We start from the raw sequence: 22,009 nt of genomic DNA on the forward strand, positions 1-22,009 counted from the left end.
ATTGCAGTCTCATCCGAGGTCATCCTTCTCCCTTCCTTCCTGTAAAATCTCCATTGAGGATTCATTAAGTAGTTTGTCAGGATATGGTTTTCATTTTTATTTTTAAAGTTTTCCTGGTGTTTTTCGTATTTATATCCTAGTTGTTTCTTGAAATGTCCTGGTTTTCCCTAGTGAATGAGCCCTCTCTTATGATAATGAAAAGACAGAGTCATATATTTGTGTATTTTAATGTCCCTGTGTGTGTGTGTGTGTGTGTGTGTGTGTGTGTGTGTGAGAGAGAGAGAGAGAGAGAGAGAGAGAGAGAGAGAGAGAGAGAGAGAGAGAATGAGTGAGAGTGTGTGTTTGACTTGGAAATAGAGACTTAATCAGAAACTTGATAGCATTCTGGCAATTATTACCTACAAAATATCTTCCAGGTTTACTTGCAGGATCTGAGTTAGGAACTCAGGAACTGAGGCCATTTAGTTTGAGAAGAGAAGACTTGTGGGGATAGGAAGAGGAGAGTTGCCTTTAATCTCTGCCATTTTTCCCTGTCCACTTTTGGACAGGGACTAGTAGGAAGCTGTGAGTGTGTGTGTGTGTGTGAGTGAGTGTATGTGTATGTATGTGTATATATATATATATATATATGTATGTATGTGAGTGTGTTTGAGAGTGTGACAATGTGAATGTAAGTGAGTGTACATGTGCATGACCTTATTTGTGCTTGTATGTTTGAAAGTATGAGTGTGTATATGTGTGTAAGAATATGTGAGAATATATATGTGTGAATGTGTGAGAGTGTGTGTGAGTGAGCTCATGTGTGTGTATGGGTTTAAACGTCAGACAGAAATTGGTCTTTCTGCAGCTTCTTCCCTAAATAGAGCAAGTCTCACCTCGCTGCCACAAGTCTCCACTGTGTCCCTGTATGAACCGTCTGTTCTCTGGGCTAATTATCTCCCCCTCCTGTCAACAACAGCCTTTCCCTGTCAGATCTGCGGCCTCCTGACACGCTGGTTGCCTTCCTCTGGCTGTCTTCCAGCTTGTCCCTGTTCTCCTTAAAATGCGCCCCTAAAAGTAACCCTCATGCTCCTGGCCCGGCCTGGCCCAGGCTACATGGCTTGGTGTCTTGTAGAGGGATTGGAAAGCTTTAAGTTCCCCATGGAGGAATATATTTGTGTATTTTAATGCCTGTGTATGTGTGTGTGTGTGTGAGAGAGAGAGAGACAGACAGAGAGAAAGACAGAAAAACAGAGAGAGAGACAGAGAGACAGAGAACCAGAGAGAGAGAGAGAGAGAGACAGACAGACAGACAGACACAGACAGACACACAGACAGAGACAGAGAGAGACAGAGACAGAGACAGAAAGGTGTTCTGAGAGAATGGTTAGAGAGCTGGCTCCAGATGTGGATTCAAGTTCTGCCTCAATTAGTCATGCCTCTCAGTGCTCTAGGAAGCTCCCTAAGGTTCTAGATGGCAGAGAAAGTGCTGAGCTGCATTAGTCCGGGTGGTTTCCTGATCCAAGAGTTTTCCGTGTCAAGGCTTCTTAAACTTTTCCCATTCACCACTCCTGCTTGTCCAAGAAGTTTTTATGTGGCCCTGGGTACATAGGTATACAAAATAGGTATACAGATCAAATGTTTATTGATAATAAATCATAATTTCATGACCCCCATATTTAGTTATGTGACCCCCCACATGGGATCATGACCCACAGTTTAAGAAGCTTTGCTTTATGTCACTAAAATCACAAGTTCTATCCCATGTGTTCAATATGGTGCTCTTTTGGTTGATGAATTAAAATTGATTGCTAACTCACTCTCTCTCTCTCTCTCTCTCTCTCTCTCTCTCTCTCTCTCCTTTCTCTCTCTTTCCCTCCTTCCCTTCCTCCCTCTTTCTCTCCCTTACTCCTTCTCCCTCCTCTCTTTTCCTCTCTCTCCCTTTCCTCTTCTTTTCCAAACAGAACCGAATCCAGTGTCTGATCTCCAGGTCACAGATGTGGGCCTAGCTGATGCCACTCTAAGCTGGCACTCAGACAATGGCACTGTGGCAGCCCGTTTGCTATTTAAAGCCTTTGAAGATGAGACTAATTCATTCTCCCAGATGATACTGAATATTTCACACCTTGAGCCAGGTTTCCAGTACCAGTTCCCTCCGTTTCTTCCAGATCCTTGTCAGGCTCAAGGAGACTCTAACGCCACTCAAAGCAGGCCAGGTGAGCATGGAATTGGTTTTCCTGTTTTCTCTTGCTGAATCTGCTCCTCTCATGTGAAACTGAGGGAGATTTGAGGAAGGGAGGATGATGATAGGAGTAGTGAGAGAAATTCAGTGAAGAACACAGTGATTTGGGGATCAATTTACTGAAACATAACTGTGCTTGCTTACTCTCTGAAATCCCTGACCCCTGTCTTGCACAGTGTCTTCAGGGCCATGCTTTTGCATGATGCTAATGTCAGGGAACTGGAATCCAATTTAGGAAATACGAGGGGTCCGCTCTGAACAGATCCTTGTGCTTGGTCCCGAGGGGAGATGTGAAGTTTGGGTCCGACATGACCCTGCCCTCGTGAACTTCCAAGACTGGTTGTAGCAGGAGACCCAACTATATAGATAATTATAATGCATAGTACTGAATGTCACATAAAGGTCTGATGATGGAGAAAACCCTTGTTCCCCAGAGATTTGGAGGTAGAGATTAAGGAGAACATGACATATATAGCTTGGAATTTAAAGGGTAAAAAGTCTGCTCATGAGGGTCAGCAGTAACCAGATTGCTACATGTTTTCAACCCAATTAAAAATTAAAAAAAAATATTTTTTGTGCTGAACTTAACATAAAAATAAACAAGCATTTCCACATGAAGACTAGAGTGGATAGAGTATTGTACATAGCATTGCTTACAAAAAAAAGCTATATCTACTTTCAAAACTACTTGTTGTTTGTGCTTCCCTTTACACTTGCTATTCTCTGTGAAATTTTTTTCCTTTTTTTTTTTTTTTTTTTTTTTTTGGCATCCCTATTTCTTTGTCTCCTTCCCCCCCTCCCATACCCCAATTCCAATGAAAACAGACAATCTTCCCCGCATCCCTATTACGATTAAGTAAAGTCAACAAACCAGACTCACACAGTGACTATGAATTGTTTTCCTGCTCAAGTGACTCAGCATCAGTTCATAATTATGAGGATTCTCTGAAATAATTTTTTATGGTGCAATAATATTCTGTTGCATTCATATATTACAGCTTGTTCAGTTGTTCACCATTTAATGAACACCCTATTAGTTCTCAGTTCTTTGCCTTTCTATTTTTATTCTATTTAATTTTTTTCAGCATCAGGAAATTTATTTTATTTGTCATTTTATTTTTTCCTTTTAAATATTTTTCTTCTCCCATCTTATCCCTACCACTTCATTCCCAACTATGTCCCTGAGTTTTATATATTTCTATGCCAAACTGTGTATACATGTGCTAAAATCTTGTAGGTTCATTTTATACAAGAGCAAAGTTCATCTGATGCTCACATGTTTTTGTCTATCATTCTCCTCCCAATTATTGGAACTGCCCTCTTTCCTTCTTCCTCTTTTCTAGTGTATTTCTTTTGTTTTCTTTTTTCCCTCCCCTATTTAAAATCCTTAGACTAGAACCAATTTATTTCCTCTTGAGGATATCTTCTTTTTCTTAGGGAACTACCTCAAAATCATTAGAAGACATTAAAATTTTGAAGAACTTTAAGGTCCTCCATTGGACTATTAGTCCTTCATCATTAGGTAGCCTTTTTCAGTTGCTCAAATTTATCTTTCTAGATTTCTTTTTACCTTCTTTTACCTTCTCTTTACCTTATTATTTCAAAATTCCTATTCTGCTCCGATCATTTTATCAGTAGTTCTTTAAAAGTCTTCTATTCCATTAAATATCAATTCTTTGCCTCCTTTCCCCCATAGATTTATACTCATGTTTGAGTATAAATTATTTTGCAAGTAAGCCTCTATATTTTGCCTTCTGTTACATTGTATATCAAGATCTTTTCTCATTTATATAGAAGCTGCCTTATCTTGTTTTGTCCTAATTATGGCTCCTTGATTTTTGAATTCTTTTTTCTTGAAGTGAGAGCTCTGGAGTTTGGCTATGGCATTCTTGGGATTTTTATTTTTGGAGTCTCTTTACAGAGGTGATTAGTAGATTCTTTTTTTCAATTTGTCCTCAGATTCCAATAGATTTAGTCAGTTTTCATTAATGATTTCTTGAAATATTATGTTTGGACTTTAAGAAAATTATTATGATTTAAGAACTTGATAATTCTTAAATTACCTTTCCTTAATGTGTTTCCATATCAGTTATTTTTGGCATTAGATATCTTACATTTTTATTTCCCTCCCAAAAAAACCTTTTACTTTTGTTCTAATATTTTTTTCTATCTTATGAAGTCATTGATTTGTGTTTGGTCTATAGTAATTTTCAGGGATTTATCTCTGGACCTATATAAAAATTTTTTTTAATAGTGATTGGTGCTACTTGGTCTTTGTTGCTTTGTTGACCTCTATCACCTAGGATGTGTTTGCACAAGAGGGTTGGTTAGTTTTACATCTTGCCTTTGATTTTTAAACCTTGGAATCCTGGATCTTCAGGGATTTCTATGGTATTTTAGGACAGAGTGCTTGGGACCTCAGAGGCTCTGGGTTTGGAGTGTCCTAGTTTATGTGCTGCATAGATCCAAAATACTATGAACTAAGGTTCACATTATGAATTTCCAACTCGGATGGGACTTTCTCCACTCTTGTTGCTTCTAAATACAAAACTTTGTAAGCTATTGGTATTTTTGGCCCATCCTTTGTTAAACTGGGAAATTTCTATCATTATTCTGGTTCCCTTTTCTTTTGCCTGTGGACAAAGTGACTTTTTGTGGGTAGAGGAAGTTATTTACTCCTAAATAACCAACTTACTTCCCCTCTGGGATATCTCATTTTTCTTTGTATCTAATTGTATTTGTTACTGTTCTTAGGTTTTTGCTAGAATGGATATGTGGGAGATGGGCTCTCTGTCTCTGTGTGAGCAGCCATCATTGTCCTTGATGTTCTCTTTCTGGGACTCCAAAGGAGTCCCCCACACAAAGGACTTTTGCACAAAGGAACCTCTTTGTTCAAGAACAGGCTTTGGGTGATAATAATAATAATAACAACCATAATAAGAATAATAACAACAATTACAGAATTTATATGCTATTTTAAGGTTTGCAAAACAATTTTAAAATATTATCTCATTTGATCCTCACCAACAACCTTGGGAAGTAGATGCTATTATTATCCCATTTTCAGATGGTGAAACTGAGGCAAATGATGGTTAAGTGACTTGACCAGCATCACACAGATTCTGGGAAGTATCTGATGATAGATTTGAACCCTAGCCTTCCCGACTTTGAGAAAACATTAGGATAATTATGAGTAGATCAGATTCAGACTTAGTTCTTCTGGATCCTGAATGGAGGCTATAAGCCTGTAATTCAGTTCTTAATGTTTTATGTATCATGGACCTCTTGGACAGCTCATACATTCCATTTCATTCTAATGTTTTAAAATGCTTAAAATAAAAAGGACTAAAAAGGAAATCAATTGTATTTGATCTTCATAAAAACTATGTGAGCTAGGTACTGTTATTCCCATTTTGCAGACTGAGGGAAAAGTGACTTGTCTAGAATCCCTCAGCTTTTAATTATCTGAGATAACATTTGTACTCAGGCTTTTTTGATTCTAAGTCCAGTATTCTGTCCATTGCACTACTCAATGCCCCGAGGATCAAGCAGAGAACAGAAAAACTTAATCTTCAGGGAGATAGTTTGGTAGATATGTCCTGTGATGCCCGAGTCACACCCCATGGGATGGCTGTGGGTCTGTATGTTTGTGGTACTCTTGAGTAGTTTTGTGGGGATCGCTTTTTCATCTCTCCCTCGATTGACAAAGTAGATAGACTGAGAAGACTTGCCTTCTAGATCATGGTAGTAGCTTCATTGATTGACAGTTTTATCTTTTAGACAGGGGGGAAAGTAAAGGAGGGCCTGAAGAGGTTAGTCCAGAGTCACTGCAAGCCCTGGAGGATGGAAGCGAAACATTAGTTGTTTAATGTAGGAAAACACAGTCAATTAATTATTTTTATAATAACTCTTATTAAGTTATCACATTAAATATATAATTTAATATAATATATTTAATAAATACATTAAATATGTTATATTTAATATTATATTTAATTCAACAATAATTTATATATTATATAATATAAATATGTTATTTTATATTATATAATAATATAAATTACATTACACTATAATTTAATAATAATATTAATAAATAAAATAATAAATTTATTAAATATATTAAAGTTATTAATAAAATAACTTTTATTAAAGACATACTAGGTGTCAGGTATTGTATTTGGCCCTGGCTTAGCACAGTCAACAGATAGTCCTTTCACTCAAGGGCCTTACAATTTAATAAAGGAGATAATAGGCAAATATATATACAATATATACAAAGCAAATGCAAATACACACACACACACACACACACACACACACACACACACAAAATGCAAACTGAACAGAATAAGTAGGAAATGAGAGGGAAGGCACTGAAATTGGGAAGGCTTCCTGTAAAAGGTAGGATTTTAGCTGGACCTTAAAAGAATCTAGGAGGGAGATCATTCTGGGCACAGGGGACAGCATGCCTAGAGCTTAGAGATGAGTCTAATTTATGTAACAGCAAGGAGACCAGTGTCATTGGACCTAAGAGTAAGGGGTAAGAGGACTAGAAAGATAGGAGGGGGCTACCTTTGGATGCCAAACAGAACATTTTGTGCTTGATCCTGGAGACAATATGGAGCCACTGTGATTTATGGAGTGGGGGGCATGTGATGGTTAAACTTGCACTTTAGGAAAATTATTGTAATGGTTGAATGGAGGATGGACTGGAATGGGGAGAAACTTGAGGCAGACAGACCCACCAGCAGCTATTGTGATAATCTACACGATGGGTGATGAGGGCCTGTATTAGAGGGATGACATAGGCTGTCAATGAGCAGGGCCTTTGGAACATAGAATGTCAGCTAGAGGGATCCTTAGACTAGAGAAGGTCAGAATTGGTCAGAGAAAGTCAGAACTGCGAGGATCTTCAGAGTGCAAGAAGTCAGAAACTTGGAGAGTGCTGACCTGCTTATTTTACAGGGAGTAAATATATGGAGGAGAGTGAAATGGCTTGGGCCAAATTGTAAAGCCAGAATTTTAATTTTTGGACTCCTACCCTTCTGCTTTAACTATTCTTTAACTATTACCTCTTTTGGGTCTCCCTAGGTCAAATTTACTTCCCAAATCCCAAGTTACCCCAACAGCTTTATGGATTGAGCATTGTGATTGTTCATATAGTTACCATAAAAATGGGATCCTTGGCCCACTAAATAACCACTAGTATAGAAACGGTCTTTCTTGGTCCAGGATGACAAGGGAGTTAAGGATGGGAAACTGAGAGCCTTGAAATCGAGTGGGATGGAAAAATAATCTCTTTGACATGAAGGAGAAATCAAGAGAAAATCATAACCATACTATGATGGTTATTGGAATATTGCTTGGGGAAATGCAATTGCCAACATCCAGGGCATACCTGGGAAAGCTAGGGTATGCTAATTTTACACCTGCTAAGAGAAGACAAGAAGCTTTTGCTGCTTTTGATAATGACCTTTTCTATCATTAGAAACAGGTGTCAACAGCACAGAGACGAGCACGGTGGTGGATGACTCCCTTTGGCCAACCTTTGGCCCCAACACATTGGCACATGAATGTAACTTCCAAAAGAGAGCCCAGTTGCCTGCAGAGATCTCCCAAAACACATTGACAAGGGTCCATGTTACTGGGTTAAATTCGGGAACTTCCTACCAGGCCACTGTTTTTTCTCAAGCGGCCAATGGGACTGAAGGAGACCCTCTGATGAGAATCTTCGAGACAAGTAAGTTTAATTCTTCTAGAATCACTCACAGAGAAGCAGGCAGACGTACGGACGAGGACCAGAACTCATTTCAGGTTTCCAAAACGCCTACATGGACTCAATTTTCGATTCTTGTTTCTGCTATTCAGAGCTCTCATCTGCACCCTGCCTCTAGTTCTGACCTCATATAGCTACCATCCTACTTCAGGCCCTTAGTAGCTCCCACTTGGACTATTGCAATGGCCCCCTAATTGAACTCTCTTAGCTTCTTGTCTCCTTTTTCTCCAGTCTTTTAACTACACAGCTGCTCATATACTTTTTATTAATAATAAATAGCATTTGTTTAACCCTTTAAGATTTACAGAGTCATGGGACATACTCTTGTTGTTGAGCTATTTTCAGATGTATCCAACTCTTCATGACCCCATTTGGGGTTTTCTTGCCAAAGACACTGGGGTGTTCTGCCATTTTCTTCTCCAGATCATTTTATACATGAGGAATTTGAGGCAATGAGCTACCTAGCTGCACCATATAGTATCTCATTTGATTCTCACAACCATCCTGGGAAATAGGTGTTATTATTATTTCCTTTTACAGAAGAAAAAGGTAAAGTGACTTTTCCAGGGTGATACCTCAAGGAAGTTTCTCAAAGCTTGGTTTGAACATAGGTTTTTCTGACTCTAGACTGATTTACCAGTCTCTGCCTACATGGGATGATTTTTACACATACTCTTTGAAGGGAAGTATTTCTTGGCATTCTTAGTTGTTAATGTTTCCAGGTCAGGAGGACTTTGATCCACATCTTACTCTTTAAGCTTATGATCCATTTTTGTTTCCTTTCATTTTTACTTTCATTTTTGTTTCCTTAATCATAAAATAAAGACATTTTACTCATTCTACTTCATGATCCTTTTCAGCTTATAATAATAATTAATAATTATTATTCAGAACTGGAAATTGAACTCATGTTTTTGCCTTTCTCTGTATTCTAGTGTTTAACATGTGCTAGATATATAGTAAACAAGTAATAAATGGTGGAGACTGACTGGTGGAACACAGGTTTTCAGACCTCACATCTCAAGCTCTTTCCATTCCTCTGTGACTATTGACCTGAAAGAGAATATGTTGTGTTAGACTGAATACATACTTTGAGAAAGAATGGATTTTTTCCCCAGTTCCTTCTTGTCACTTGGCTAATTTTGTGTGTTTTCATTTTCAACAGATTCTAGTCAAGTGGTTAATGTCAGAATTGCGGAAGTCAGCGACACAGGAGTGAAGTTGTTTTGGGAGAACACTGATAACTCGTCTAGCTACACATATAGGATACAGGTGGCTGGGGATGGTCATTCCTTTGACCAGAATTCTAATGATACCCATGTTGCTATCACAGGACTCAATTCTAGCACATTATATAATTTCACAGTATATCCTAAAAGAAACTATGATCCTGAAGGTCAACCAGTTTTTACTCAGACTTATACAGGTAAGTTCTCTCTTTAGTGACCAGGGTCTTTCTGCTCTGGCTGTTGAATATGTTAATGTTGAAGAAGAAAACCAAAAAAAAAAAAAAAAAAAAAAAAAAAGAGAGTCTAAAGTTTGGGTCCAAAGATTGAACTCTGATTGAGAGAAAGGATGTTCCTTGGGAGTCTTTGTACCCTTTCCCTGAAGAATTCCAGTCTAATTGGTTCTCTTTTTTGCAATATTCTTCTTTTGATCCTTCTTCTGGTTGACCTGATATGTAGAAAACAGGCTGGCCCTCATTCTGAAGAGTATTCTATCATTTGAGACAGTTACTTAAAAAAAATCATTTCATATAAAGTAATGTTTGCTTAATTGAATTCAATAAACAGTTAAATGATTGCTCTGCATAAGGCACTGTCCTTGGTGCTGGATAAACAAAGACAAAAATGAGACTTTAAGCCTTCATGGATTCAATGATTTGCTGGGATGAACATATTTAAAATGAAGCATATTGTAATCCTCTGACAAGATTTCATTTTTTTGTCTTTGTGCGTCCAGTGCCCAACTTGATATCGATACATAGTCGGGGCTCAGTGAATGCTTATTAGATTAAGTCAAATGAAGAAGCAGCCTCTTCTTGTTAAAAGTTGTATTTCCCTTTTTAAAAAATTATAGCTATTTATTGACAAAACATATGCATGGGTAATTTTTCAAAATTGACCCATGTAAAAACTTCTGTTCCAACTTTACCCTTCCTTCCCTCCATCCCACTCCCCTAGATGGCAGGTAGTCCCATACATGTTAAATATGTTAAAATATATGTTAAATATAACATATGTATACATATTTATACACTTGTAAAAGTTGTATTTCTAATGCCTCAAGAAGTTCAGATTCCATGATTTATGGCCTAAATTCTATCCTTCTTCCTCTACTGAATTCATTCTTGGACACTGACTTTTAGGAAGGACATTGGTAAGCTGGAGATTGTCTAGAATGGGATGACCAAGTTAGCGAAGGTCTTGAGTTCCTGCCACCTGAAGATTGGTTGAAGGAACTGGGATTGTTTAACCTCTAAAAGGGAAGATTTAGAGGGAGCATGAAAGCCACTTTCCAAGATTTGAAGGACTGAAATGTGAAAGAATGAAGAGATTTGGTCTTCTGGACTCCAGAACACAGCATTAAGAGCTTGGTGTCAAGAAAACCTTGACCATAACTAATGATTGATGATGACAATGATAAATTGGAATTCCACAAAAATTAGAGTAAGATGCTAATAATAAGATGGTGATGGTGATAAGAGCTATCCCAAAGGGGAATGGGATGCTAAGATGGTTGTGGATTTTTCATCCTTGGAGGTCTTTGAGCAAAGACCGGGGTAATTACTTGTCAGTATGTTGTGTGTGTGGGGTGATTTTTGTCTTGGTATGGGTTGGGTTTCTCAGGTCCCTTCCATTCCAAGATTCTGGAATGTGGGAGCTCATCTGCCTCCAATGTCAGCTGCTCACATCTCTACATCCTGGTCCTCAATCCAGTGACCAGGCAATGAGAAGTTTGGGGTGTTTCAGCCTGGTCTATCTGAGCTATCCCCTGACTCTCTCTGACCTATGACCCTTCTTTCCTGCCCACAGCACCCCATCCAGTCTCTGACTTTCGAGTACAGAATTTCAACACCACTAGCATCAGCTTAGCTTGGAGCAGCGAGGGCTCCTCCTTCAGGATCCTTGTTAAAGACCTCACACATCATTTGTTCTCCAGAAATGAGACACAGCAAGAAAAACAGCTTGTAGTTACAGACTTAATACCTGGGACACTCTATTGTTTTGAAATATTTCCTCAAGCACCAGATGGAAGGGAAGGAGTCTCTCGAAAACTGGAACAAACAACTGGTGAGTGTTGGAGAATCTTTTTATTTACTGTTTTATTTCTTTATTAAGGTGTAGCTATGCTTTGGAACTTAAATGCTTCCAGGACTCAAGATTTCATTATTGTAGGTCCTCCCTCTACCACTGTCTTAGTAAATAATCTTTATGTGATGCTTGTCCTTTGAGGGAAAAATTTTTCGATGGCTGATTTCTCAGGGTTAGCTCTCTGTGAGAGTAACTTGGCAGGCCTCCAGAGGGTGGTCCTAGAACCCGTCCCAGAGTCTGGCTTAAAGACCTTGAAGTTTGACATGTCCTGCCAGAGCTCATTGCACCTCCCCCGGAGCCTCTGAGAACCCAGAGTCATCTTTGGCCTGTGATGGGACAATGGTGGAAGGCCCTAGTAAAGAGGATTTGTTAACTGGGGTTCCTCAGAAGAGGTTATTGTAGGGAGTATAACTGAAATCACGGGGCAGTTACTACAGTAAGGGAACCACTGGAAAGCCAGTCCAAGAGTCAAGTAGAGATAGGGTCAAATCCTGTCTATGATACTTCTTGGCTGGCTAAGGGGATGATGCTGGTAGTAATTTCTCCCCCCCCCCTTCATCCCCACCCTATTCATGTTCATCTCTGCACTAATTTTATTTTCTCATTTCCTTTTAAATAGAGCCAAATGCTGTTTCCAGCATTGAAGTTGTATTTGTTAACACAACTACGATACACTTGCAATGGCAGAACAGGGACAGTGTATCCCTAGGGTATCGTTATCTTCTCCTGGTAGAAACAAGTGGATCCTGGGTCTTTAACTCTACAACCAGCTTCCTTAATGAGACCATTGGAGGCTTAGAACCTGGGACATGCTATAATGTTACCATCTATCCAGAAGTAGGAAATGGGACGAAAGGGAGTCCAGTGTGGAAAATTGTGTATACAAGTGAGTTTCTCAGATTATTTTTCTTCATAAATACCTTAATTGAGAACTTCTTATCTTGGGAGAACAAAACTTAGATCGGCTAAACTAGATTTCACCTTATAAGAGAAGGGTTCATTTTCAATTCTGCAAACATTCATTAAGCAGTAGCTGCTGGGCCCTGGGCTGCTGGACGCTGGGTTTATAAATACAAAGGTGGTCCTGCCCTCAAGGGGCTTACAGACTTCTTTCCCTGGGCATGGAGTGTGATATTTATTCACAAAAGGTATAATCCTAGGAAAATTGAAGAAGGGAAGGCCATTAACAATTGGGGTTTTGGATTGAGGGATCAGGGAAATCTTTGTGAGGATGTCTGAGACATCTGAGCCGAACCTTGAAGGAATATAGAATTCTGAGAGGAAGCCAGGAAGATTTCAGAGAGTCCATTCCAGTCAAGGGTGGGCTCAGGGTTAGCAACAGCATGTGTGACTATTTGCAGTGAGAAAGACTGAGAAATCCAGCCAGAAAAGTGGATAAGAATCAGTCTACGAGGGGCCTTAAAAGATAGCAGGAGGAAGTTACATTTTATCTTAGAGGCAAGGAAAGCCTTTGGGCCAGAGAGTAAGTAATATGGACAGACCTGGGCATTAGGAGATGGTTTGGCAACTGGATATGGTAGTGCATGTGCACACACACACACACATACACACACACATACATACACATGTGTACACACACACACACAGACACCCTATCCCTCTAGCTGAGGAGGCTGAGGCAGTCAATTAGTATCTTGAGTTTGGGAGTTCTGAACTATAGCAGGAAAATTGAGGAGAGACTACGAGCAAAAAGACCAGTAAAGGAGGCTATTTTGGTTATTTAGGGAATGTGGTGTAGACCTGAAGTAGGGCAAAAACTAAGTGAATAGAGAGCAAGAGATGAATGAGGGATAGAGAGGGATTTGGCAACTGATTTGATATGAGGGATGAAGAAGAAGGAAAAACCAAGGATGACTGACATTACAAACCTGGATGACTGAGAGAATGTTGGGTCCACAACAGAAATAGGAAATTTTGGAGAAGAGTTTGGTTTTTTGGGAGAGGAGGGAGTAAAGATGATATTTTTCATCTTCAACATGTTGAAATTCTATAGGACATCCATCTGTAGGACTTTCTGTAGGCAGCTGCTGATATGAAACTGGAGTTCTGGAGACAGATTAGAACTGCCATCTGCAGTGAGATGATCTCTGAATCCTTGGGAGAAGTAGAGCAGTAGTAGAGGGATGAGCAAAGAGAGAGATGCTAGAGAAAGAATAGAACAAAGCCTAGGCTGACTTTCTGAGGGGACACCCATGCTAAGATGATTGGAGATGGCTGTGATTCAGCAGAGAAGGAGCAGGCAGGCAGGGAGGAGGAGAATCAGCAGGAAGGCAAGGCAGGAAGGGGCATCTAAGAGGAGATCTGATCACTGGTATCAAACACTTCAGGGATTCTAAGTAGAATGAGGACTGAGCACTGAGCCATTGGATCTGGCAGTTGAGAGATCATTGGTAATCTCCAGGGAACTGATTCACTAGAGGGATGGGTGGGTGAGAGCTGAGTGAGGGGTTTAAGGAAATAGAAAACAAACAAAGAAACAAAACACAAGTAGATTCCATAATAGTAGCTAACTAAGTACCTTTTATTTGTCAAGCCCCTAGCCCAGTATCTGCTATCAGTGTTTCAAGCATTAGTACCACAGAGGTTACCTTAAGCTGGGAAGAAACTGACAGTGCCGCCGCTGGCTACACCTATCTCATCCTTCTTGTTGAGGGAGGGTCCGGCATGTTCATCAACCAGACGCTGAGGGTCAGAAATGCTACAATCACAGGTCTGAGCCCTGGCACTTCTTATAATGTCACAATCTATTCCCAAGTGGGAGAGGATCTTCTTCAAGGGGAACCTGGCCACACATCCTTCTGTACAGGTGAGTTGTTCGAGAAGGTCTTCTCCAAAGTTAATTTCTGTCTGCTGCTGTGTATCTTCCTTGTTGACTTTGTCCATTGGGTAGTTGCTCCCATTCTGTTTTCAGAAAATCCCACATCTTGGATATACTTCCTCCCCTTCTCTGCCTTCCTCTAGGTGCTACTGGGAGAGAAAACCTTGAATACTTTGCATTGGTGACTAAGTCTGTCACAGATATTTTATTAATAGTAATAGCACATATAGAGATATCTGTGTATACATACTCACGCACTATGTAAACACACACACACAGTGTAAAAATACATATGCAAAACGTGTTCCAAATTTGTCTCCCTCTCTCCCTCCCTCACCTCTCCCTAAGGCATCAAGCAGTCTTATATAGGTTAAACATATATCATTCTTCTAAACATATCTCCATATTTATAATTTAGCAAGCCTTTATTCATCATTTCTTATGTGTCAAACATTGTACTAGGTAGAAGGATTATAAAGAAAATAAGAAAAAAGAGCCTATACAGAAACACCATATACAGATACATAGAATATAGTTGGGGGCAACCTTAGAAGAGGAGGCATTAGCAGCTGGAGGGACTGGCAGTGACCTGGGGAAATGGTACTCGAGCTAAAGCTTGAAGAACTTATCAAAAAAGCACCAAACCTTTGGGTTTTGGTTTTTCTGTTCCTCTTTTCCTCTGTCTTCTCTCTCACACACAAAAAATACAATTAGCTAGTAGTTTCTCTATTTTTCTTTTCAAAATAGCTCCTAGCTTTATTCATTAAATGTTTTCTTTCAATTTTATTATTTTTTCTTTGATTAAAAAAAATTTTTTTTTTGGTGTGTAAGTTTTTAAAAACGTGTTGGTTTTCTAGATTTTTTTTGCTTACCCTCTCAATTTGTTGATTTCTTCTTTATTTTAAAAAATGGTATTTTATTTTTTCCAATCACATAAAGCCAATTTTTAATTTTCATTAAAAAAATGTTGAAATTTGAACCAAAGTCCCCTGACTTCCAAGCCAGGTCTTGTTCTCGATACTCTGCTGCCTTCTCTGAAGTTATATATTCTCATGTTTTCCAATTGCTACAAGAACTGGTGGTGGATCATAGGACCTCAGACTATATAGCTTCTTTATTGTTTTCATTTTGGGGGCCAAAGTTTAGGAGGAATATTGATAAGCCACAGAGCATATACAGGGAAGAAGAGTGAAGGGGCTGGAGACAATGCCATGTAAATTTTGATTGAAGGAACTGGCAATGGTTGATCTGAGGAAAAAAAGGTATTGAAAGCCAGTTCCAAGTATTTCATGTGGAAGAGGAAGAAAAGTGCTTCCTCTCAGAGGAAAGAACTTGCAACAAGGGATCCAAGTTGCAAAGATGCAGGTCTTGGCTCAATCTGTGCAAAACGTCCTAAAACTGAGAACTTCCTTAAAGTTGAAGGGAATGCCTTGGGGGAGGAATTGAGTTTCAGGTTACTAGAGGTCTTCGGGTAAATATTGGTTAACCCTAGGTAAATACTGGTTAAACCATTTGTTAGGGATATACTTGAGAGAACTCCTGTCCAGGCCAGGTTGGAAGAGATTAGAGTGGATAAATTCCTTCTAACTCTATGATTCTGTGTTAGACCAAGCAATTGATAGTTGTATTTCTCTGCCCTAAAGTCAGAAATGAAAAGGTTCAACATTTTCACTTTTCTTTCTAGATGCTGCATCTGTGGCTTTCCTTGAATGCAATCCAGTACCCAAACAACCAATCCTCATTTTACGTTGGCCCTGTCCCCCTGGGGTGAACAGTGGTTTCAGTCTGACCATCCACAGTGGGGAGTGGAGCAAGGAAATAAATCTCCCACCCTGCTATTCAACATATGTGAATGATGACTATAATGGAACCTATGTGGCATCTTTAAATTATTCTACCACCTACAACATCAGTCTCATCACCCTGTCATGCGGGAAAAAGAGTTTCCCTAAACAGAATATTTCCCGAACTAGCATCACAGGTAGGTTGCAGAAATGTTGTGATGGGAATCTACTTGGCTTCTCAAATCTAGAAAAAGTCAATGGCTACGGTTAGCTAAGCGGTTTGTAATTTTCTTCTCCTTACTGCACCCCTTTTCCCGGCTCACCCCACTCACCCCCATCTCCCCAACTTTATTTTTTTCTTGTGACTTGAAAAACCTGAGGGTCCTTTGAAGGAATCCAGGATTGGCGTGATGAAGATACTGTGGAAAGTCAACCTTCTATACAATATCGCCATAAGAATTCATGACAATTCACTAGTCTGGGGCATAAAGGCTTTAGTTTTCTAAGAAAATTAGTTTCTGAGATGCTTAAAGAAAGCAGTTGCTAAGTGTTGTGAGACAGCAGTTGCTGATTTGCATATGAAAGATAATTACTAATTATACATGGCTTACTGCTAGAAACAAGAAGAAAAAGGAGAGGAGAGAACCTATATTATTCTCTACTCTAACTTGCTGCTAAGAAGAGAGAAGATAAGGCAAGATATTCTCTATATCGTACCTGAGAGGTAGAAAAAAAAATCCTGCCAAAGAAGAAAAAAGTTCCAAGACTTTTGCTAGTATTAGGATAAGCATTATTGCCTTTTCCCAGAAGGGTCCAATGCTACTTCAGCTGAAGACAGCTGTCACTGGAAATGATGGGTACAGCAGTTGCGCTCAAGCAAACCCAGCTGAGCCAACAGACCCTTTAGAAGTAGAGCATCAGAAAAGTAGCTGCCCAACAGATTAATTCATATAGTTGACAGGCTGTGCTTAGCGAAGTATTAATCCTGAACAGCATAGAACAGCTCAGTTTAACAGCGGAAGCATTGCTTAGGAAGAAGCCATGATCACCAAGAAAGTTTTATGAACAGTAAACAAAAAGAAGATGTAGAAATCTATAGTTTAAATTCCTGGGTTGTGAGTTCCCCTGGTCACATACATTTCTTGTACATGTGCCTTTTTGCTGTGGGACTTCACATGTGTCTATTCTTCTAATGTAAACTTTGTGCACTGGAGAAGTATGATTTGGATATACGGGGAGAATGGTTTAAAAATATTTTATGTTTGCTTTTCATTTTCAGCAAGTGTTTTGGCTAATGTTAATAGTCAGTCCCTAGTTTATTAGTGGGGAATACAGCAGTGGGGACTCATGAGCCATGGTGTTAGAGAAGCAATAGGTATCCATAAGGGCTAATCCCTAGAGCTTTGATAGAATTGAGTGTAGCAGCTACCCTTCCTCTGGAGAACTTCACCTGATAGCATGGAGGCATATTACAGGGAATTATACTTTTGGGGAGGGAGGATATTTGGTAGCAGGAAAGAGAAGCTGCAGAAGGAGACTTGGGCGGTAACTGTCCCGTGAAGAAGGGCTTTAGCTGACATTTACCTGTGAATAAGTTGGCTTCTTGTTGGAAAGGTTATGGAGGAGAGGGTTGGAATGGCTGGCTTCCAACTTTGAAATTCTGCAATTCCATGATGAAACAGCCCCCCTTTGTGCACAGATCTTCAGGTGCCATGGATCACTTGCTAAAGTCAAACACTGCATCTTAATTTTCTATGATGTTAGTATAGAGATGTTTTTGATTGTTGTTTTTCAGACCCACCTCCTCCAGATGGATTGCCAAATATTTTTCCCATCAACCACAACTCATTGAAAGTAAAATTTGGCAAGTTTGAGTCAAGCCATGGACCAATAACAGCATATGCGGTCATCCTTACCACGGATGGAAGTAAGGAAATCTGGTTTGTTATATTGCTAGTGTCGTAAGCTGTGTTTGAACTCAGGACTTTTAGACTCTAGACGTTATACAGCCTTGTCTAAAGTATAAATTTAGAACTGGCAGGGACCTTGGGAAGTCATCTGGCCAATTTTTTCCTTTCACAGATGAAGGAACTGAGGCTTAGTGAGCTTAAGTGTCTTGCCTACAATTACAAGGCCATTATATATCATAGGCAGGCTTTGAATCCAGGTCTTTCTGACTGTAAATCCAGCTTTTTATCCACTGTGCCAAAGATTATAGTAAAGAAAAAAAAGGGGGAAAATTCAGTAAAACTATTCACCATAACCTAGAGGTTTGATGTAATAGACATCGTTCTCCATGACTGCTGCCATTTTGCTATGTTGAGTTTGACTGAGTCCTTCCCTAATCCCATACCTCATAGTCTGTCCATTTGAATTCAGGTTCGATCGTGAGATGAATCCCTTGTCTGTCTCTGCTGTCATGTGAGTCTGTTGCCTTTTGGAAGGTTTCATTTTGTGCATTTGCTATTTAGGTGCTAACAAGTCTTCTGCTGACTTCTTAAAATATACCTATGAGGACTTCAAGAAAGGAACCTCCAAGACCTACGTGACTTACCTCATGACAGTGAAGGAGGAAAGGGCCGCTTCAGCTTTGTCCGATGTCTTGAAGTATGAAGTCATTGTAGGAAATGAATCTACCACAGATGGCTATTATAATGGGAAACTGGAACCCCTCAGTTCCTATCGGTAATTCCATTCCATTCCATGCACGTTTATTAAATGTCTGCTATATCCTAGGCAGATACAGAGACCACATAAAAACAGCCCTGTCCTCAAGGAGCTTCTATTCTATAGTTTTCATTCAATTACATCTTAAAACAATTTTTAACATTAAAAAAAAGTTTTGAGTTCCAATTTTTTCCCTGCTTCCTTTCTCTCTCCCCTCCTTGAGATACTAAGTGATCTGATGTAGGTGATACATGTGTAATCAGGTAAAACATTTCCATATTAGTCATTTTGTACAAGAAGACTTGAAGAAAAACAAAGAAAGAAAAGTTAGGAATTCTAAAAGGAGCAGGTGACCAGGGAATGTGTATCAGACATAAGGGACAGCCTGGACAAAAGCACAGAGGCAGGAGATGGAAATTCAGCTCAAGAAAGAGCAGTGGATGAATTTGAACTTGACTGTCATATAGTAGGTGGAAAGGGGAGGAAGGTGAAGTAAGTCTGAAAGGGTCAGGTGGAGCCCAACTGAAAAGCGATGGATGTACCGGGCTGAGAGGGCCAAGAAAAGGTGGATTCAGCCAGGAATGAGAATGCCACAATTCCCTGAGGCTGTCCCTTCTCCAGATTTGCCTCCTCTGCTGCTTAAGCTCAGGGAGGTTTTCTTTGCAGAACATCCTTGGGATCGAATGCTGGTTTGGGTTCAGATATGCTCTTCTTCCTTCCTCCACAGGGCCTGTATTGCTGGTTTCACCAATATTACCTTTGACAGCCTCCACCCTGGGCTCATTAATGGCACTGAAAGCTATGTCTCATTCAGCTTCTATTCCGATGCAGTCTCATTACCTCAGAATCCAGGTAGAGGGGGGTGAAAACAAAACTTCATGTTGTGAAAAAAATGACAAATTCTGCTGTGTATGTGTGTTTGTATGTATGTAATATATATATATATATACACATATATATATGTACACACATATATACATATTTACTTAAAATGTTCACTTATCCATTTAAAAATCCACAATATATTGCATTCTCATGGGGAGAAGGAAAAAGTCTTGTAAGTTGAAATGAGACCTGGCAGTGGAGTTTAAGGTCTTGAATTCAAATCCTGGTTTTGCCAGTTGTAAGATCTGGGCAAATTATTTAACCTCTCTGGGTCTCACTTTTCTTAACTGTGAAATGGGAGAATTGGACTGGATGATTAAGGTTGCTCCCAGCTCTAAATGTGTGGTTCCCACTTTGGAAGGCCCTGGATGCTCCCTTTTCTCCCCATCCAGATTCGACATTCATTAGCATTATGCATCTAGCATTATGGGAATTAAAGAGACTTCAGACATCTCCTGGCTCAGCTACATCCCATTTTCTAGATGAGGAAACAAGCCCAGAGTGTTTCTGTTACTTGCTCGGGGTCACAAAAACAATAAAAGGCAGAACCAGGTCTGGACCCCAGGGTTTCTGACTGCAGAGATGGCATTTTTCCTCCTGCAGTACTTCGTGGTTGTCCCACCACATCTGCAGGGTCACTCAGAATATTTCTAACGTGGGGACTAATGATGAGAAAGAACGTTTCTGACAAACATTTTGATTCACAACACTGTGAATCACATACCTGTATTTTGTTGTACACATTTTGTGGATGAGGATGCTGAGGTGCTGAGAGATTGAGCCAGTTTGTCTTCATTGGCAGAAGCAAGATTCAGAGTCATCTTGAGTCAAAGTCTGTCTCTTGTTAACAATTACAGCTGAATAGCTGGGACAGGGCACTGGGTCAAGTGCCAGATATGACCTCTGACACTAATTATGTGACTGGGCAAGTCATGCTCTGTCTGACTTGTTTCCTTATTTGTAGAATGGGGTTAATAAGAGTACCCATCTCCCAAGAATGTTGAAAAGATAAAATGGGATAATATCATACTTTGCAAACTTTAAAGGGCCTTCCCTTGTTAGTTACTTTTATTATTATTCTGATCAGTAGTGTTATATTATCATTTTTGTTATCGTTACTGGTATCATTAGCCATTGACAAAGCACTTTACATAAATGTCTCATTTATTCCTCATTTTGAAGTAGCCTAACTTGGTTTCTAAATGGAGAAACTGAGGTACAGAAGTAGCCTAACTTGGTTTCTAAATGGAGAAACTGAGGTACAGAATATTTAAGTGACTTGCTGTAAGGCCACCCAGCTGGCCAGTGACATTGAAGGACGATTTGAATGTGGGTTCTTCCCGACTCCACATCCATTTTTTTCTCCATCATCCGGCAGTGGATCCTTGGGATATAATGCTGCAGCATCTAAAATGATGGAGATGCCAACTCTAGGATCTTGGGATGAGAGATATAGAACCTGAAGGGTCCAATACTGGGCCAGAGAGGCTGACCTGAACTATCCATGGCCACCTCAGTGCCCACTAGAGATGGAATTTGAACTCAGGTCCTTTGACTCTAAAGCTTCCAGGGCTTTGTCCATTGCTCGTTTTTTTTTGAGGTGCCACTAGGGTGTGTGTGGGGTGTCTGTGATTTGCTCCTTTGTCCACCACAGTGGGGCTTCCTGGGCTCCTGGGCTCTCAGTCTTCATCCCAGAGAGTTGACTCGTCTCTCATTTGGTTTTCCCACAGCTGTTATCTGCGGTGCTGTGTTTGGGTGTATCTTTGGTGCCCTGGTAATCGTGGCTGTTGGAGGCTTTATTTTCTGGAGAAGGAAAAGGTGACTCTTGTTGATCTGTGTGCTTTGTGCAAGCTGTGTCCCTCAGCTAGCATAGCCTGGGGCTCACTGTTTACCCTGGAGCTTTACCCTTCATTCTCTCAGGCCCTGGAAAATGGCCCTTCTGCTCTGTCACTAGCAATGGCCTGGAGGTCAGGCTCTGTCTTTCTGCCAAGGCCCAGGTTACTAGTGCCGTCCCTGGTCCCGTTGTCAAAGGCACTCAGCTCCTGCTTGGGGAACCCTCTGCCAAAGGCATGTGGGAATGGGGGGCAGCAATTGGGAGAGAGGTGCTGAAGAATTTAATTTGTAAGTCAGGACTCTGAACACTTTGGACACGGCACTCCCAATTATTAATTTTGTAAGTGTCTAGGAAAAAAATCATGACAAATTTCTTAGTTGAGGAGTTACATAGCCCCATGGAGAAAGCCAGCCTTGTAAGGAAGTAAGGAAAAAGGAAGCCTTGTGTTCTAACATCACCTTTCATACACACACACAGGCTTTTTGACTAAACTTCCCAGTGTTCTCGGCAACTTTCTAAGACTGAGTTGCCAAGCTGCAACCTTGGACAGAGCGACCCTCTGGGAGTTCCTTAGGTCCAGACCGCAGGGAGTTCTTTGGTTGGCATATTAAATAAGAAGACATTTCTTCAGACTTTGGATTTTATAACCCCTTGGATACAGTAAAGTATAAAGTCTGGTCCCCCAA

The 22,009-nt window shown here is 40.0% G+C and overlaps 1 protein-coding gene across 3 annotated transcripts in view; it reads left to right on the forward strand.

Annotated features, from left to right (window-relative positions):
- Nucleotides 1-22,009, forward strand: part of PTPRJ (protein tyrosine phosphatase receptor type J) — a 154,310-nt gene that overhangs the window by 118,591 nt on the left and 13,710 nt on the right. Inside the window, exons 5-15 of one of the 3 annotated variants that reach the window (XM_031941343.1) lie at nt 1,944-2,195; nt 7,713-7,964; nt 9,166-9,426; nt 11,036-11,293; nt 11,934-12,200; nt 13,869-14,141; nt 15,838-16,134; nt 17,733-17,864; nt 18,409-18,622; nt 19,332-19,456; nt 21,220-21,307. In XM_031941343.1, coding sequence (XP_031797203.1) covers nt 1,944-2,195; nt 7,713-7,964; nt 9,166-9,426; nt 11,036-11,293; nt 11,934-12,200; nt 13,869-14,141; nt 15,838-16,134; nt 17,733-17,864; nt 18,409-18,622; nt 19,332-19,456; nt 21,220-21,307 — 2,419 coding nt within the window. The remainder of the gene's footprint in view (nt 1-1,943; nt 2,196-7,712; nt 7,965-9,165; nt 9,427-11,035; nt 11,294-11,933; nt 12,201-13,868; nt 14,142-15,837; nt 16,135-17,732; nt 17,865-18,408; nt 18,623-19,331; nt 19,457-21,219; nt 21,308-22,009) is intronic. The other 2 variants (XM_031941344.1, XM_031941345.1) reach the window with 2 other exon arrangements.

The sequence above is a fragment of the Sarcophilus harrisii genome, chromosome 6 (assembly GCF_902635505.1).
Source record: "Sarcophilus harrisii chromosome 6, mSarHar1.11, whole genome shotgun sequence".
NCBI lineage: Eukaryota > Metazoa > Chordata > Mammalia > Dasyuromorphia > Dasyuridae > Sarcophilus > Sarcophilus harrisii.